General features: G+C 38.5%; 4 protein-coding genes across 11 annotated transcripts; 1 reads left to right on the top strand and 3 right to left on the bottom strand.

Moving 5' to 3' along the window:
* Positions 1 to 39: 39 nt before the first annotated feature.
* On the bottom strand, positions 40 to 2,864 carry LOC124195674 (cystathionine gamma-lyase-like). Of its 3 annotated transcripts, XM_046590207.1 has the most exons (10): positions 2,708 to 2,864; positions 2,327 to 2,486; positions 2,182 to 2,263; positions 1,894 to 2,099; positions 1,689 to 1,820; positions 1,482 to 1,617; positions 1,244 to 1,396; positions 999 to 1,173; positions 276 to 414; positions 40 to 193 (listed from the first exon to the last, which is right to left on the bottom strand). In XM_046590207.1, the coding sequence occupies exons 2-10, from the start codon at positions 2,477 to 2,479 to the stop codon at positions 185 to 187; spliced, it is 1,185 nt and encodes a 394-aa protein (XP_046446163.1). In that variant the 5' UTR covers positions 2,480 to 2,486; positions 2,708 to 2,864; the 3' UTR covers positions 40 to 184. The 3 variants fall into 3 exon arrangements, with proteins under 3 accessions (XP_046446163.1, XP_046446161.1, XP_046446162.1); XM_046590205.1 differs by having other exon boundaries at positions 159 to 414; XM_046590206.1 differs by having other exon boundaries at positions 159 to 414; positions 2,327 to 2,488; positions 2,711 to 2,844.
* A 1,885-nt stretch (positions 2,865 to 4,749) lies between these two features.
* LOC124195673 (cystathionine gamma-lyase-like) lies at positions 4,750 to 9,921 on the bottom strand. Of its 2 annotated transcripts, none has more exons than XM_046590204.1 (9): positions 9,772 to 9,921; positions 6,677 to 6,848; positions 6,318 to 6,608; positions 6,097 to 6,228; positions 5,869 to 6,004; positions 5,623 to 5,775; positions 5,379 to 5,553; positions 5,170 to 5,284; positions 4,750 to 5,078 (listed from the first exon to the last, which is right to left on the bottom strand). In XM_046590204.1, the coding sequence occupies exons 2-9, from the start codon at positions 6,728 to 6,730 to the stop codon at positions 5,064 to 5,066; spliced, it is 1,071 nt and encodes a 356-aa protein (XP_046446160.1). In that variant the 5' UTR covers positions 6,731 to 6,848; positions 9,772 to 9,921; the 3' UTR covers positions 4,750 to 5,063. The 2 variants fall into 2 exon arrangements, with proteins under 2 accessions (XP_046446160.1, XP_046446159.1); XM_046590203.1 differs by lacking the exon at positions 9,772 to 9,921 and adding an exon at positions 6,945 to 7,217.
* A 2,575-nt stretch (positions 9,922 to 12,496) lies between these two features.
* On the top strand, positions 12,497 to 13,756 carry LOC124195676. Of its 3 annotated transcripts, none has more exons than XM_046590210.1 (4): positions 12,497 to 12,627; positions 12,901 to 13,148; positions 13,213 to 13,405; positions 13,462 to 13,756. In XM_046590210.1, the coding sequence occupies exons 2-4, from the start codon at positions 12,903 to 12,905 to the stop codon at positions 13,596 to 13,598; spliced, it is 576 nt and encodes a 191-aa protein (XP_046446166.1). In that variant the 5' UTR covers positions 12,497 to 12,627; positions 12,901 to 12,902; the 3' UTR covers positions 13,599 to 13,756. The 3 variants fall into 3 exon arrangements, with proteins under 3 accessions (XP_046446166.1, XP_046446168.1, XP_046446167.1); XM_046590212.1 differs by having other exon boundaries at positions 12,596 to 12,668; XM_046590211.1 differs by having other exon boundaries at positions 12,604 to 12,829.
* Positions 13,300 to 16,852, bottom strand: LOC124195671 (polypeptide N-acetylgalactosaminyltransferase 11-like). Of its 3 annotated transcripts, XM_046590201.1 has the most exons (13): positions 16,541 to 16,559; positions 16,270 to 16,408; positions 16,082 to 16,195; positions 15,849 to 16,015; positions 15,657 to 15,787; positions 15,342 to 15,586; positions 15,147 to 15,264; positions 14,923 to 15,075; positions 14,742 to 14,860; positions 14,554 to 14,671; positions 14,368 to 14,469; positions 14,149 to 14,289; positions 13,300 to 14,085 (listed from the first exon to the last, which is right to left on the bottom strand). In XM_046590201.1, the coding sequence occupies exons 2-13, from the start codon at positions 16,299 to 16,301 to the stop codon at positions 13,924 to 13,926; spliced, it is 1,602 nt and encodes a 533-aa protein (XP_046446157.1). In that variant the 5' UTR covers positions 16,302 to 16,408; positions 16,541 to 16,559; the 3' UTR covers positions 13,300 to 13,923. The 3 variants fall into 3 exon arrangements, with proteins under 3 accessions (XP_046446157.1, XP_046446155.1, XP_046446154.1); XM_046590199.1 differs by lacking the exon at positions 16,541 to 16,559 and having other exon boundaries at positions 16,270 to 16,440; XM_046590198.1 differs by having other exon boundaries at positions 16,082 to 16,852.
* Positions 16,853 to 16,870: the final 18 nt, after the last annotated feature.

A 16,870-nucleotide genomic window follows, 5' to 3' on the forward strand; every position in this document is an offset into this window, starting at 1 on the left:
TTTGGTTAAGATTTACGTTAAGACAGCCAAAATACTCAATATGTTTCTTGCGTGTATTACGATGGGCTTTCGGGGTAAAAATAAAGCCAAACGTACACTGGGTATTTCTCATTGGGAAACGCTTCATTAGAGAACCACAACAAATAACCGGACTTTTAAAGCGTTCCCGGTGGTTCCTCTTTTTTCAGGCAACCTATAAATCAATAATTGACAAGACAACAAGTCTATAAGCAATTCGTCGAATAAGCCAACAATTAAAGAAGTGAAATTCGTACCGCGGCTTTCAATGCCTGGTCCAAATCTGCAATCAGATCACCGACATCTTCCAGACCGACAGATAACCTTATCAAGTTATCCGTGATGCCTAAAGTGGCCCTTTCCTCAGCACAGACCGAGGCGTGAGTCATCAGCGCCCTAGAGAGTAAAAATCCCTGTAAAAAAATACTTTTGCACACGCCAATTCTTAATAGACATAATCAAATAGCGCATTAAACTAATGCCCTGACCACCTTCAAAAAGGGAAACAATTTAACCGCTGCGTGCAGCGTACGGCGGATGATAAAAGCTGCAACTAAAAAAAGTAAGAGCTCAGCCACCAAGCTAGTTCATCAATTCTTTTGCATCAGCAGCAAGAAGTTGCGCGTTGTTTCATGCAAGGCGCATTATGAACGTTATGGAGTTTACGATGTGAATAGCACAACAGGGGCATCAAGTGGCGTAGTCGTAAAAATTATCTCATCACTGTTGCACAGGGAATGAGTGTCGCTTTTCTTCTCTCCCACCTCTCATTCGGTGCCCACAGGCAGCGGCACACATATGGTGGCTGGCTTTGCCAGACAGCTCATTGAATTTTTTTTGTCGAAAATAATAGAAAGATACGCTAGGCAACAAATTAGGCACGAAATCGACTGGTGCCAGCTGTTACTTAATATCGAGAACGTTCCGACGGCCTCGTGTTAATACCATGCAAAAGAAATATTCGAAGCTGAAAAACTCACGGCAGTTCTGCTAAACTCTCGTATCCTCCCAAGCTTTCAGCCAAGGTGAAAACTTTGAGTGCCTTGAAGAAAGCGCGGGACTCGGGCAGTCCTCCCTTGATGTAGATGGTGATCATTCCACTATGACCGTAACACTGTCGCTTGGCAAGTTCATGCTGCGGATGCGAGGGAAGTCCTAAAAAAAGTAGGTCGGTTTTTATTTTATTACACTGTTCACGGAGGGCAGCGGAAACAGCAGCAATTACCTGGGTGGATGACGCGTTCAACGCAGGGATGGTTTTCCAGGTAGCGAGCAACGGCGAGGCCGTTTTTCATGTGCTCCCGCATTCGAAGGTGCAAAGTTTTCAAACTGCGGTTGACCAAGAAACAATCGAAAGGCGACGGAACAGGCCCAATAGCTGAACACCGTCATAAATTTCAAGCACCGACAACCAAACATTAAAAGGGTTTTTTAAAAATAGAAAGAATAATCTCAAAATTTACCGTTCTGGAGGAAGCGAAGGCGAGTATGAACATCATCGTCATTCGTCATTGCTGCACCCATAATTACATCGGAATGGCCATTCATGTATTTGGTTAACGAGTGCATAACAATATCAGCTCCTAATTCCAATGGTCGCTGCGCAACAGCAGACGGTCGAGAGAAACTTTCAGTATAGTTCGGCAAGGTTTGTAGCAAGCTATTTTTACCTGGAAATAGGAGGAAAGGAAAGTATTGTCCACAACCAAAAGAATATTTTCTCTCTTGTGAACAATCTCAGCAACTGCTGCAATATCCACTAGCTTCAAAGTGGGATTTGTGGGAGTCTCCACCCACACCAGCTGCACTCAAATAAAAATTATCTTGGCATCTGCTTTATGACACAATATCTGATAATGAAGGCAGCTAACAGACCTTGGTGTTTTCTTGAATCGCTTTTTCAACATTCTCAGGATTAGTGGCATCAACAAAAGTGGTTTTGATATTCATGCGGTCAGCAACTTTCCTTAGGTAACGATTAGTTCCTCCATACAAATCATCCATCGAGACAATATGGTCTCCTGCACTGAGAAGGTGAACAATAGTGGTTGAAGCAGCCAGACCGGAGGCAAAAGTCAATCCTAGTTTAACATAACAAACAAAGACCAATTAGACCGTCAACTTAGTAGTGGACTAACTTTACTTTATATTATGTTTGTATACCATGTTTAGCTCCTTCAAGAGAAGCTAGCACTTTTTCAAAGGTAGTTCTAGTTGGGTTTCCACTTCGGCCATATTCATAACTCTAAAACCCAAATTCCCAAGGTCATAAAACATGGTATGGAATATAAACAGGTATTAAAGTTACTCTGAATTCAGCAGGGGCATCCTGTTTGAAAGTGGTGGCCAGAGAAATTGGGAGAACAACTGGCATGGCATCCCATTGTTCAGGATCTTGTGCATCATGAATAGCTCTGGTTGCAAATGTAGGATCTTGCTCTTTGAACCCTTCGACAGACATTTTTGGCCTACATAAAAGTGAATTTTTCAGCAAATGTACAACAGTAGAAATAGAAACACTCAGTGTGCTTTAATCCTTAATTAGATTACTCTTCGTGTGTGTCCCGAACTCGGGCTCAACATTCAAATGTGCTTGAAAATTTAGTCCCGATCGATAACGTTCGGGATATTTCTACTATTCTCAAAACTTTACTTTTGGCTCTATTAGTCCAAAATATACCGAAATTACCTTTATGTATATGGCAGGAGGGGTGCAAAGTTCGGGACAAGTTAGACAGCACGGCTATATTGACACACGTGGAAAACGAAAGTGATTTTGCCAGTCGTGATGTGCGCAGTAGAATTCCAGACTTTTATCAGATGTAGTCTGCTAGAGAAGCGGCTATTGATCCTGCACACATTCCCGATTCTGACCGATCCGCCGCTTTTAACTATACTTGATTCTGTGGAAAAATAAATGATAATAAACATACACGAGAAAACTGGCAAGACCATAAAAAATACGAAAAAAAGATGTAATTTATTTTTGAAATCGCGATGCCGCTATGAAATTTGACCTTGCTAAAACAAACCCAAGGTAACCGAGCTTCCGCCCCCCTCAAGTTATCGACAGATGACGGGCTTCTATGTAGGATGCCATAGCGACGAATTACTTTACAGTAACCATAGACGTCCATGTCAAATTTCCAGTTGCCTCTCTACGCTATTCAGTTACATCTGATAACATCATTATGTGATGACGAAGCAAACCTAAAGAGAGTTTATTCAGTTGATTTAAATCTTCAACACTCGAAAATTCAAGTTTTTCACCCAGATTCTTGATATGTTCATGACTGCGCACAACTGTCTAGCTGTAATGCACTATCTATTGTGCGCCAGACTGCGGGAGGCCAGTTTTTTTAAAACGTATTTGGTTAGTACATTACATGCCTCCTTCGTTCAACAAAGTCTGTCAGTAAAAAAAGAAAAACGAACGTCACGGGTCATAATTTTTCTTTTTACATAAATCTCAAACGCAGTCGTTTCGACTGTTCTTAACTTCACCTTATGTTATTGTGTAATTTTAACTACAACAAAAGCTTTTGTTTTTTTTTTTTAGTTTACTCTCGTCAAGGGCACGGTAGCAGAGAAGCAGTAGCTCAATTCGTATAATATACCAGTTTTGATCGTGAAGGCCAAAGAAACTGGAAAGGAAGTTGTTTGAACGCTCCAAACCTCGTCCAAATAAACGATATCACGAAAACAGAATTAGAATTCTTCTTCCAACAAAGTCGTTTTTTAATGGTTTATAAACTATTCGAGTCATTTGAGAAGGAAACGCCATTGGCAACAGGAATCCATAGATGCCCTCTTCGCAACTCTTTCTTTGTTGGATAGAAAATTGCATTTGTAACCTTCGGAAGGCTATAAGGTTAACTAACTAGACCTATCATCTGCTGCCTGAAGTTTTCTGAAAACGCCAAGCGCGTTCATTTCTAATATTTAGTCACTAACATGTGGTCCGCGTTCACGTAAGACTTTTTACCTGGACGTCTTTTACACGCACTGCGTAACATACGATTGAACGCTAGCTAACAATTACGATGCTAGCTCATTTGCAATATGCTACCTTGCTGTACGACCGCATGTGCAGTTGAAGCTATAGAAAAAAAAGGAGGATTAATTGTTATGGGTTGCTGCATTTCACGCAACAGACTTTCGGCGTTTAAAACCAACATGTGTCTTTATCGTTAGCAAGGGGTTTTCCCCTTATAAATTAGTTAAGCTAAGAGAAAAGCCTACGGTAAGGTAAATATGGACCTAGGCGCAAAATAAAATCGTAAACATAATCAGTGTTTCGGCAGCAGCGAATTTAATCAACGAGAATAAAATGTTGCATAACCCCTCACGCCCAAAAGAATCCGGCGCTTAATGGACATCAAAATTTAACATTCTGGTACCTACCTAGAGATACGTATAATGATACCTACAGAAATGTGGCGTGTAATGATAAATGGAGGCCGAATAGAAATCCAAGAATCTTTTGAAAGCGGAATAAGGGCACGTGACGCTCGGATGCGTAATGCGCGTCGTAATCAGATTTGTGTTCGCATCACCACCACGTGCGCCACAGGAAACGTTTAGTCTCGGACAACCTTGTTATTATTCCATGATGACAACCGTTGGGTTTCTCGAGGAGGGGGAAAAATAAAGATGTCGGGTCGTTTTATAACTGACGTTTCATTTCATTTCTGTCAAGAAGAACTAAAATATAGTTTCTTCCACAATAAATTGAATAAACCGCATCTTTTTTATTGGATTGGGTTCCATCAAATTGGAATGCACTTGTTATTTCCCTGTATTTAAAATTTTAAACAGCAGTTAAAATTCGCCTAAACCAAACAATCATTGCCTTTTGCCAACAATAAAAAAGTAAAAGACAGCTGTTGTTGCAAGAACAACCCAATTCAAATGATTCACTAAGCAAACATATTTGGCCATAGGCAGCATAATCACCACCTAGAATTAATTGCCTTGATAATAAAAGCATTAGCTTAGCTTTGTGCAGTCAGGAGGATATCTGGGCTCTTATTCATCGATCGAAATTAAGGCGAACGGACCTATAGAGCCGAATGATATCATTAATTAGTATTAGTCGAATTAATCCTAGCCAAAAGCAACTTGATCAAAAAAATAAATCTTTTGTATTACAGCTCTGAGTGCTTGGTCCAAATCTGCTATCAAATCGCCGACATATTCCAAGCCAACAGCCAATCTGATCAAGTTGACCGGAACATCAAGTTGGTAAGTTTCCGGCATCAGGGCGCTATGAGGAAACGGAGCATATTAGACTAGTTTGTTGTTGCATAACAGCTATATGTACCGTATATATCACAGATCAAATCAAAAGTTTTACTAACGGGATTTTGACCAAACTTTCGTATCCTCCCAAGCTTTCCCCTAGAATAACAACTTTAAGGCCTTTGACGAAAGCTCGACATTCGTCCTTTCCACCTTTGAGGAAGAAAGTCATCATGCCACTGTGGCCGTAGCACTGTCGCTGGGCCAATTCGTGCTGCGGATGTGATGGTAAACCTAATTTGCAAAAGATTGGCTTTGATCTTGCAAATGATATTCGGTTATGTAGGCCAATTTTGATTCAACCTGGATGCAGAACTCGCTCAACGCTCGGATGGTTTTCCAGGAAACGGGCGACAGCCAGTCCGTTCTCCATGTGTTGGCGCATGCGAACGGGCAACGTCTTCATTCCACGATTCAGCAAATAGCATTCGAAAGGCGAGGGAACGGCGCCAATAGCTTCAATTTTCCCCACATTATACAATAAAAAAAAACGTTAATGTCTTAACTGATTGCGCTAATGGTTGGCATTGATCAATGAGCGATTAGTACTCCTCTGGAGGAAGCGGAGACGGTCGTGTACTTCATCATTGCTCGTCAAAAGCATTCCCATTAGCACGTCAGAGTGGCCGTTAAGGTACTTAGTGGCTGAGTTCATCACAATATCGGCTCCGAATTCCAATGGCCTCTGTTGATTCGGAAATGAATAAATCATAAAGGGTATCGAATGAAAGAAACCCTTCGATGGGGGGTTTTTGAACGTTGTTCTATAAAGCCTACTTGAAAATAAGGAGATAAAAACGTATTGTCGATGGCGAGAAGGACGTCTTTTCTCCTACGAACAATTTCGGCGACTTTCTCGATATCGACCAACTTCAAGCCGGGATTAGAAGGCGTTTCCATCCATACCAGCTATATATATATATAAATGATGCAAACAACAGAAGCGCTTTTTATATAAATAGCATTGCCACTGAATAAAACAATGAGGGAGGACTCACCCTGGTGTTGTCCGTAATGGCTTTCTCGATATTGGCAGGGTCCGTGACGTCAGCAACAAAAGTTGTTTTAATATTCAGACGGTCGGCGACTTGCTTGAGATAAATGCTGGTGCCACCGTAGAGATCCACGGAAGAGACAATATGATCACCGGGGCTTAGCAGATTGAAGACGGTAGTAATGGCGGCCATGCCAGATCCATAAGCGAGTCCGTATTTGGCTCCTTCTAATGACGCCACTACTCGTTCCACTGTATTCCGGCTGGGATTATTCAACCGGCTGTACTCGTAGCTCTATACAGAATTGATATTTTATTAGTCCCATCGTTCAATTACATTGCGTTATCTATTTAGGTCCATACCAAGAATTTTCCCGGGGCTGGCTGCTTGAAAGTTGTAGTCAGGGAAATTGGCATGACGACGGGATTACCATCTGACCATTGTTCCGGTTCCTGTGCGCCGTGAATAATTCTAGTAGCAAATGAGGGGTCTTGTTCTCGGAATCCATGGACAGTCTGAGTAGTTGCAATCAACCTGCGCATCAAAGAAACAACAGCATGATTTAAAAAACAATCCAGGTGTTGCTGATTTGAAAAATTTAAAACTCCCGCTGTTTTATAAAAAACAAACCTGGCATTCGCAAAGTAAGGTAGATGGAAATTTTGGCCTAACTGCATTAAGCGTCGTGCTTGTCCAGTCAAATACATTTTTAAAGTTGATGCAAAAATTCTGTTGACCAGCAAGTCAGTCAAATGAAGTTGTGCTCTCGAAGGAGTCAGCAACCAAGTCAGGGCGTTTACTCTTAGTTATCTCGACGATAGTGATATCTTTTGTCCATTTAATTACAAGCTTTCCAGATGCCATTCCATCTCCCAGCAAGGCAACGGCACTAAACCTGACTCGTTCGCCTTGAATTATCCAAAATTGGGTGAACAAATGCCATTAGGAATTAGTTTCTTATCTCTTTCGCACAAGACTCTCTTCTATATGCGACGTCAAATGCGCGTGCCGCTGGGCGAAGGACAGCCCAAGAGCATGTCCTTATTTTCTCGTCAGTCTAGTCGGGGTTGTTTTCTTGTTTTGTTTGGCTCTGGCTGGAAACGTTTCAATCGATACGGGTGATACCGTGATGTGTCTAGAATAAGATGCCAATACGAGCGGAAGAATTCCCCCTTCCCTCTCGCCACATCTCTTCTTTTGCACGACTGAGAATTGTCTCCTGGGATGTGCATAAACAACTCGGAAATTGCTCTGTAGTGAGGGCTTTTATATGCGCGGAAGGCGACGAGGGAATCATGAGTATAGGGCATACATATACTGTCAAGCTCTGTACATCCAGTGTGTGTGTGCGGATGGCCGAATTCCTCATTTGTATTTGGCTTTTTCGAGTCAGCTTCCGTCCAAGTAGAGAATCTAATCGATAAGGACCGGAAAAGTTTAACTTGCTGTACTCTGCTGAATGCTATATAAGCGAGCGGATGTTGTTCGGTGAAGTTGGAGTGCGAAGAAAGATAGTAGGTGTATCTCTGCCTCTGGCTAAATCATCTGATGAATGCTGTACACTGTATACCCAAGGGCTGAACAAATAACTTGTAATTTACTACACCGCAACGTCTGTCTCCGATCCCCAGATGTTATTCAACCAACATTTGGAGGAAAAAAGAAAATAAAAACTTGTGCCGCCAACAGCTTGTGCAGCTCTTATTCAATGACAGTAAAGTATAATGTATAAATAGCCAAGATGGCTCAGAGCCCTGCCGAAATAGCAAGCGATCTAGGGTGCTGCTACAAAATATTGTCTATAACATATTAGCCTAAATTGCGAATAAGAAAAGCGTTTATTCAGACGTGACGACGATGTCTTGACCTTAATTACACGGACTCACCGCTCCAGAGAGGCGTACGTAATGTGTCGTGTCATCAGCACTCTATATTCCATCATGTATTAAGCCTTTACTCTCATTACAAAACATAACGGCCTTTTGATATAGACTGGCAGCATCATCAAGAGAGATGTATCGAGTCTTTCGCCAGCCTATTTCCATCGGGTCTCTCATCCGCATTGACGTTCCGCTGTCTTTTGTCCTACATTTTTGTTACAGCTCCTTTGACTTTGATGTTTTAACGGTTGAAGCCTCCGCTCAACAACAAAGTAGTAGGGGCTAATTTGATTCGTATTGCGGAAAAAGTTTCGACGAAAACTTTGAATCCCTACATGTACATGAACGAAACTCGGCCATTTTCTTTTGGCCAATAAAAGTTTTACGCTGGAAATGAGTAGTGCGGACCCCCGTCATATGTCGGTAATAATAATTTGAACCGACAATTTCATCAGCTTTGGTGGGCGCCATTTAAGCCTAGTGGGATAAAAAAAGACATATTGCTGTGCCAGTTGATATCAACCCGTTTAATTAACGTTTTTGATGACGACTCCCGCCCGGTTGGTCCTCATCAAGTGAGAAAACAACCGACAGAACGAAACCGAGTGGGAGAGAAGTCAATAACACTATAAATGGCCCCCTTGGTTGTGTTATGAGGTATGAAATGAACGCTAGATTGAAGTAGTTAAAATTGAAGAGTCGTCAATCCTTTTTTAAATATTACACGAAAACGATTTCGTGCCGTAGACAAGTTTCGGTTGCAATCGAAAAAACCATTTTAAATACTTAATCAAGTTCGGGACAAACCGTCACATGTGTTGTACATAATGAAACTATATCGTCGGAACAGTTAGGCACTTTTTCACGAGAATGGCCGTCCATCAACATCTTATACACAGCAGCTTGGCTTTTTTCTTTGTCGGCAAATGCTCACAGCCGGTAGATTGCGAAGATCTTTACGCCTATACGCAGTCAACCCATTTCCGGCTGCATCTCTCGATTCCGCTACTCCGGCATTCAGCCCATTTCCTCCCGGGCAATTTAATATTAAAAAATTCATTCTTTTTGAATCGCGCTCTGAATATGCTCTGTTGAAATTATAAACGAGTTTATACTATCTTTTGTTGTTTAAATTTAGTTTTGTTTGGTAAAAAAAAAACAGAATTGACAAATTAGGTTATGTCAAATGTGTTTGGTTTCGAGTACTGTCTAGTGTTGCAAATTTAGTTCAATTTAACAATTTGGTTTTTTCGAAAAACTTATTATTAAGTTTTATTTAGTTTTTTAACTGAATAAAAAACTAAATAAATAAACTCCTCACAACACAAGTGTTTTAGTCGCTTCATCAACAAGAACGACAAAGTGCCTTTTACACATGGCTGATGTTGAACAAGTAAAGTCTGAGATGACTAAAATGATCCTTCATCAGTTTCATCAAGTTTCCTTCTAATTCGGCCGTGGAGACCTAACCCTAGCCTCTGACAAGAAAGAAAGCAATGACTTTGTCTACCTCTGCCAGCAATTTACAAGTTACAAAATATTTCACAATCAAGTTAACAAAATCAAGACAAACATACCTGCCAAAATAATAGATGCCCGTAGTGAGGTGCACAAACTATTTCCTTATTACAGGTTTTCTTTGCGATTTCTGGCATTTTATCACACTCAAAATAAAATAAAAACAAAGTCGTTTCATCAATCATCATGTGTCGTTACACTAAATTGTAGTCTGAAATGTGGGATCGTGTGGGATGGACAGGTTTCGCATTTGCCAGATTGCGAAAATGAGTCGAAAATTGCCAATTTGTTTAAATTATTATCGAGTTTTTTTAACTGAATTTATCTTTTAAAAAATATAAAAACTAAATAAAACTAAATAAATCGAAAACCGAATAATACGAATAAAACTACAGATAGGCAAAACTAGATTTGCAACGCTAGTTCTGTCCACTACAGAAAAGTCGTGACACACGAATTATTACAGAACTGCTACAATAACGAAACACCGTTTTCTCATTACTGGTCGCTCAGTGGGAGATGTTTGCCCGACATGCGACGTTTCATCACGACATGTGAAACTAATAACACTTTTTTGTTCATTTTATATTTCATCCGCCAAACGGCGGGGTTTTCAAATTAAAAAAAAAAATAAAAGGTAAAACAGACGTTCTCTTTTTGTTGACACATTCTACAGTGTATTTTTTGGGAACAGAATTGTACACAGATCTGGGCGAAATGGAAACCAACAACAATATTTGCCGTTGGCACGATCTAATTCACGCAGCAAATTTTTTTTTTAGGGGAATGTTTTTTTTTGTCTTTTTGTTGTAGTTTGCTGATAGACTCACACCGATATGTTCTATAACCTATATTTTTTTTTGTAACAGATTGCCTTTTAAAGAGAATTCTGCGACAAATCAGAATTTCTTTTTTCTCGCGATTGCCGACTTGTCGCCGATGATGTTGGAATAAGAGGCGACAGATAAACTTTCGTTATGCATCGACTTCGCTCGCCCTATCTCTCCGAAACGAATAAGAAAGAACGTGATGTACATGTTGTGTGAAACACCAACCAAACTGGTCGAAACAAAGTGAATGTTGACTATAAAACGTTCGAAATGAAAACGTGAAATTTAAAAAAAAAAGATGTGAAATCAAAGATCCGAATCAAAAAGTGAATTGACTTTGAATGATTCCAAACCAGATGAAAGTAGACCGACAGATATTCAACAAACATGACCAATAAGAAGAAAGAATGTTTCCTTTTTTTCCGATAGAGAAAAAACAAAAAAATAAAAAATAAAGATGTAAATATGTCGAAAGGTGATAATGCTAAAAGAGCCATCTAAAAATTAGTACAATATCAACGACCTTTCAAGAATTGAACCAGTCTAACTTGTGTGTCTGTGACGCCAAATCAAAATAAATCGAAACCATCAGCAGTACATGCGCGCCAGCTGTCTGGGGTAAAAGCGCTCAAAACATCGTGTAGGAGCTAAGGGATAAGCTCCTCAACTTATTTTTTTGAATGGAAACTGTTATTATGGAGATAATTCAACACTGAAAAACAAATGGGATATTTGAGGGAGAAAAAAAGATGGTAAAATTATTTCTTTTCTTATCATTTTGAAAAATTGCGCTAGTCCCGCACTTGTAAACGCTTTTTTTCTGCTGATGTCTTCTGATAATTTTTGGGGGTATTTTTTTTTCATAAATTATCAAAAGTAAGTAGTTTTCTGCAGATAATTGATTTGGCTTCAATTGATGAAACTCTATTTCATTCCAAGGAGTAAGAACTTTGTGGGGTTTTTCAAAAGTAAATATTGGTGAAGCATTTGATTTGCACATCGCACAGTTTTGAACATACTCAGATATACTTTTATAGGAGTATCTCCAAAAATGTTTTTGCTGCAAAATACGATGCATTTTTTTAACTCCATTATGAAAACCTAACAATAAATGTTGTAAGTACTTTATCATATCAATGCAAACACAGCCATATTGAACTAGTACCTTTAGTGCCATCAACATGAATTTGTTGTAAAATTGCAATTTTGGCTTCTTCATCAAGGACAACTTTTCGAGGCCGTCTTCTACCATAGAACAACTCACCATCTTTTAACTGTAATACAATGGATTAAAATATATTATTATGAGAGTTATTTAAAAAATACTTCACTGAAAAGAAACATACAAAGTAATTTGCAGCTTGTATTTTGACCCATGATGTATTGATGTTTTCTTGTGTTGGATCCTCAAGATAATGGAGTATTTGCTCATAGTATTGCTGATTGTCTAGTCCTTGGTCATCATTTAAATCTGTCATTTTGCTTTGGGTACATATGCAGTATGCATAAACATCTCAACTGAATATAAATTTTAATATCATGATGAAAGAAAGGGTTCAGTACGGTTCGATGAAAACAACAACAAGGCCATGACAAGAACAGTAGGAGCGACAGCGACTACCAGAGTCTTGGTAGTTTGTGGAAGTGGAACTTGGAAAGACGTAGGCTATGTAATTATGTATGATGATGATTAATAACGGGTGGTGCATGCTAAAAAGTTTTCTAATCAAATCGCAAGTTTCACAGCTACAATACTTGTTACTCGATTATTATTTATCATTAACATTCAAGATTCAAAAATATTTTTTAATTAAAAAAACGCGGGATAAGATTTTAAAAATTCACGGCAAGATTGCCATTTTCCGAAACGATTATCCGGCCTTTATTAAAATTAGCAATAGAAATTCAAATCTGTTTTGCGAATGTTTCTGCGACATAATTTAGTTTTTTGTCATTTTAGGGAATTTAATAAATGGATAGAGTAACAAATAAAGAAATGTCTTAATAAGAACGTTCATCGTTGGTTCTTTAAGACCTCCGCCATTTGTAGTTGTGCAGGCGAAAGGCGAACGTGATCAAGCTAAGGTAATTTTATCTACCTTGTGAAAAAGTTTTCGTTGAAAATTGTACGTAACTGCGTTGTCCGTTACATTTCAATGCTGTTAAAGGTTACCGTTTTAGTACTAAAATTAAACAAAAATCTAAATATCGAAAATTCGATTCTGTTATCTTTTACCGGCTGTGAAATTGGATTGCAACTACTGGAATTTGTTATTTAATAAATTAGGTTCTGGTTTAACTTTGTCTGCAATGGAATCACTAATTTTTTTTTTTACTTATATTATTTGTTTGTACTAGGAATGGCAAATCATCTTGTAAGATACGCTGCTCAGCAGACCAAGGCTAGGATCACCCCAGCCATTTCTCAAGTCAGAGCTGCTCACGATCATGCTCATGAGCATCATGCAGTTGGAGACCCAGTTAAAGCTGTAATTGGAAACCGAGAAATTGTTGGATTTGGCATGAATGGTCAGCCTAACTACATTGATCGTGTTGACTTCCCTCTGCCTGCTATCCGGTACAAGGAAGTTACTCCAGACATTCAGGTTGGTAGCTATATATTTTGTGGTAGCTATAGTATGTCGAAAAATTAAATAACAATTTCTCTAGGTTTTGAAAGAAAAAGAGAAGGGAGACTGGAATAAACTAACCATTGAAGAGAAGAAAGCTTTGTACAGAGCATCTTTCTGCCAAACCTTTGCTGAAATTAAGGCACCAACTGGTGAGTGGAAGTCCGTTGTTGGATATAGTTTGATCGCCTGTTCGCTTGCCATGTGGATCTTCATTTGGATGAAGAAATACGGTAAATCCATTTGATTTTCAATTTGATGAACTAATTTATAACTCTTTTTTGAATAGTATATGCTCCCCTTCCTAAAACTTTTACACCAGAGTGGCAACAGGCTCAATTAGAGCGAATGCTTGACATGCAGATAGGTCCAATCGAAGGTCTTGCTTCGAAGTACGACTACGAAAAGGGACGATGGAAGGAGTAGATTCCTAAAAAGTAAATATTGTCAGACCATCGGAGACATTGTACACAGTAGTTTGAACATCCTTTATGTAGCTGAAAGGCCAAGCTCGATTGGAGTTATCGGTATGTTGGCTACTAAAAATAAATACATCTGTCGAATACATAAAAAATACTATCGTATAATTTGATTTTTATTTGGAAATTACTTATCACTTATTATGGGACGTATTCTATAATTTTGGTGGTGATACTAATACGGGTTTTTTTTACCGCATGAATAAAACAAATTTTAACTGCCAACATAGGCATAATACAGCAAAGGCATTGAAATTAGGGATTCTATAATATTAAGGGATTTTCACAAAGTCCCATTTGGCAGCAGATGTATCAGTACAAACCGTCATTATAACGGGAGTATTATCTAGGTTTGGATTGGCAAAATCTTTAATACCAGAAGATGAGATTCCTAAGCACAAACCAGCCGCAATATTGTAAACTGGCGTATCGATCTGAAAATTACGCAATGAGGTTCAAATCCATGAATAAGTTAAACGAGGAATTTTTATCATTACATCGTCATGGTGTTTCCATTCCTGCAGTCCGCCCATTTCGTGACACTTTGAGAGTCGGGGTTTCTGTTTAGAGCTTTCCGGTGATTCCATGCAAAGCATTTGAGCCAGAACCATTTCTCCTTTATCCGTCACAGACCATAGCTTAAGATTTCCAAGCCAAATTTAGTTTCATCACAGAATATAATAATTACTGAAATGATTTCTTGTTTGTTTGCATACCTGTTTTTTTGTTCTTGAACATACGCTCAGCAATAGCGTAGAACCTTTTGAAGTCACCTCTTTATCACTTTCCACGCACAGGTGACTACCAGACAATTTGATCTGTGGCCAAATCACAAACCATCCATTAATAGGTAATGAAAAACTATACGCTTAGTACAACTTAGTGAAAGTCTTTCCTATTACCTGATATGTTGCGACGTAATTCTTCTTATGATACTTGCGTCGTGACTGTAGTTTACTGATTGTTTCTTTTTTAGCTGTCTGGTTACTTTCTTTTCCAGGAACAGTAAGTTCGGGATAACTAAATAACGCATAAGTAAAATAGCTAATATCCAAATTTAAATGATAAATTGTTTGCAAAATGAACTTACACGTTCTTTAAATACCAATCAAACGATTGACATTTCATTAGTCGCCGCAAACGCTGGCGAGGTCCAACGTCTCCATATGATACATGTCTTGCATCCGGTCGTACATGGAAGAAGTGCTCCTAACAAATAGATGATTTATGGTAAATTTTTGTTCATCGATATTGTAACGGACATGCTTTACAATATAATCATCGAGCCAGACGTGAGCAGCGCGAAGTGAGTTGTAAGTAATAGTATCCTCGCCATTAGGACTACCATACGGCCTTCGACGCCGAAAGACATGGCCTACTCGAGAGCAAGGAATTATTTCTAGTCTTCCTCCACACATCCAAATCTGAAAATATAGAAATAGTAAATAAGAGAGACTTAATCAAAAATCTCCTCCCAACAATTTATACTTCGTACCCTAAATGATATTTCCAGATTTTCACCGCCCCAGACGTTCATCCCTGCATCATACTCTCCTATGTCAAAGAAATATTCTCGTTCGATGGCAAACAAACCACCGGCCATTGTGGGAGATCTGATAAATTTAAAGTTTGAAAACATTATATGAAAAAATAAATAAATAAGAATCCAATTTTAGTATTTCTGTCATACAAAATCGGTTTGACAAAATCTTCATTTGTCTTCAATGTGTCATCGGGTAAGCTATCCCACTTAAAATGCAGACCCCAGTTGAAACCACCTCGAACTAAAGGTGAAGAAGTGTACTGGAATGTATCAGAATTGATTATATCAATTATAGGAGTAACGACAAAAGTTCGATTTTCTTGAATTCGCGCAATTAGAGGTTGAACCCATTCTCGATTCACTTCGCAGTGTGAATCTAAGAATATTAGCACCTGAAAATGAATACAAATTCAATGTTGACCTGGGACTTTTATTTAAATGATATTATAATATATTGTTTACTTGTCCAGTTGCTTTTTTAGCACCAAAAATTCGCGCTCTGATTAGACCTTCGCGCTTCATTGTTTTCAGAAGCTGCACTTTAGGGGGGAAATTCTTGCCTACAAATTCTTCTACTTCATTGTGAATATTACCTAAAAGTTCTTATATTATTTTACCATTTAATTAAATTGAAATAAATCATGAATATTTTACCTCCATCACTGCTGTCATCCACTAATAAAACTTCATGTAGCAGCTCGGCAGGAGTTTGATCCAGGACTGAATGAACAGTCCTAAAGAGAGTATTGGGATCTTCATTGTAAAAGCAAATGATGACACTAGTATTGAGAAATAGTTTGGGATATTTTTGGGTTTGGCACCTGCACAAAATACACAAAAATTATGTGTGTAACTGTTTAGAAATAGAATTTGGTGAAGAATATTACATTTTATGTCTTGAATCAGGAATCTCCCTATGGTAATCAAGTCTTGAACTTACAAGGACATTAAAAGCATGTTTGCTGTAACCATCCTCCCTGATTTTTTGATCTTCACTGTTCCTAACCAAACCCAAATTCGTTTCTAGATTGTTTGATGCAGATTTACTAGTCTTAGCTTTGGAATGAGGAACTACATTTTTTTTTTGTGTGTTTTGATCAAACTCATCTAAGTAATTATTTATCACATTATGGGTAGTACTACTAATTCCCTCTTTGGTAGTCACAATAAAAGGGACGGAGTGATGTTTCAGTGTCGTACTGCTGCCTATGGGGCTGAGAGAAACGTAAAGATATAACACAACACACCAAGTAATTGAGGTAAATATAATGCCTAGGAAAAAGGGCTTGTAAGAAGCCCTCATTTTAGATCTAGTTGAACTAACAATGTTTATAAAAGAATTTTACTGTAACACATTCGTAACCTGTTTACAATTTTTAGAACTTTTACATTCTCTTTTTCGAATGCTTCTGACACGACATCTAGAGGCTATCTAAGTAACAAACATCTTGACAATAGATGTCGATTGTCAGATTTCCAGATGACTAGGACAGGATTTAGTAATCAGTAAATCACCCAAGGTATATGATAAAATAATTTGGAATTAATCAAAATAAAAAAATATCTTTAAATAAATATTTTATAAGTTTGTAGTTATGATTTTAAAATAGACTTTGAATGAGCGTGCCAAGGTGCCATCAGCCCATCACGGTACGTGAAAACTGAAAACTTATTGT

Source organism: Daphnia pulex, chromosome 6 (assembly GCF_021134715.1).
Source record: "Daphnia pulex isolate KAP4 chromosome 6, ASM2113471v1".
NCBI lineage: Eukaryota > Metazoa > Arthropoda > Branchiopoda > Diplostraca > Daphniidae > Daphnia > Daphnia pulex.

Bases quoted from the DNA above. Each gene is read 5' to 3' on its own strand.
- LOC124195674 (XM_046590205.1), bottom strand. From the start codon at position 2,479: ATGTCTGTCGAAGGGTTCAAAGAGCAAGATCCTACATTTGCAACCAGA. The intron at 2,264-2,326 runs GTAACTTTAATA...TTTGGGTTTTAG, and splicing joins ATGCCCCTGCTGAATTCAGA to AGTTATGAATATGGCCGAAG. The intron at 2,100-2,181 runs GTATACAAACAT...ATGTTAAACTAG, and splicing joins TCTTGAAGGAGCTAAACATG to GATTGACTTTTGCCTCCGGT.
- LOC124195671 (XM_046590198.1), bottom strand. From the start codon at position 16,497: ATGAGGGCTTCTTACAAGCCCTTTTTCCTAGGCATTATATTTACCTCA. The intron at 15,587-15,656 runs GTAAACAATATA...ATTCATTTTCAG, and splicing joins CTAAAAAAGCAACTGGACAA to GTGCTAATATTCTTAGATTC. The intron at 14,086-14,148 runs GTAATGATAAAA...CGTAATTTTCAG, and splicing joins AATGGAAACACCATGACGAT to ATCGATACGCCAGTTTACAA.
- LOC124195673 (XM_046590203.1), bottom strand. From the start codon at position 7,021: ATGTATTTGACTGGACAAGCACGACGCTTAATGCAGTTAGGCCAAAAT. The intron at 5,554-5,622 runs GTTGAATCAAAA...TTTGCAAATTAG, and splicing joins TGAGCGAGTTCTGCATCCAG to GTTTACCATCACATCCGCAG. The intron at 5,285-5,378 runs GTTAGTAAAACT...GTTTCCTCATAG, and splicing joins GAAAGTTTGGTCAAAATCCC to CGCCCTGATGCCGGAAACTT.
- LOC124195676 (XM_046590210.1), top strand. From the start codon at position 12,903: ATGGCAAATCATCTTGTAAGATACGCTGCTCAGCAGACCAAGGCTAGG. The intron at 13,149-13,212 runs GTTGGTAGCTAT...CAATTTCTCTAG, and splicing joins AAGTTACTCCAGACATTCAG to GTTTTGAAAGAAAAAGAGAA. The intron at 13,406-13,461 runs GTAAATCCATTT...TTTTTTGAATAG, and splicing joins CATTTGGATGAAGAAATACG to TATATGCTCCCCTTCCTAAA.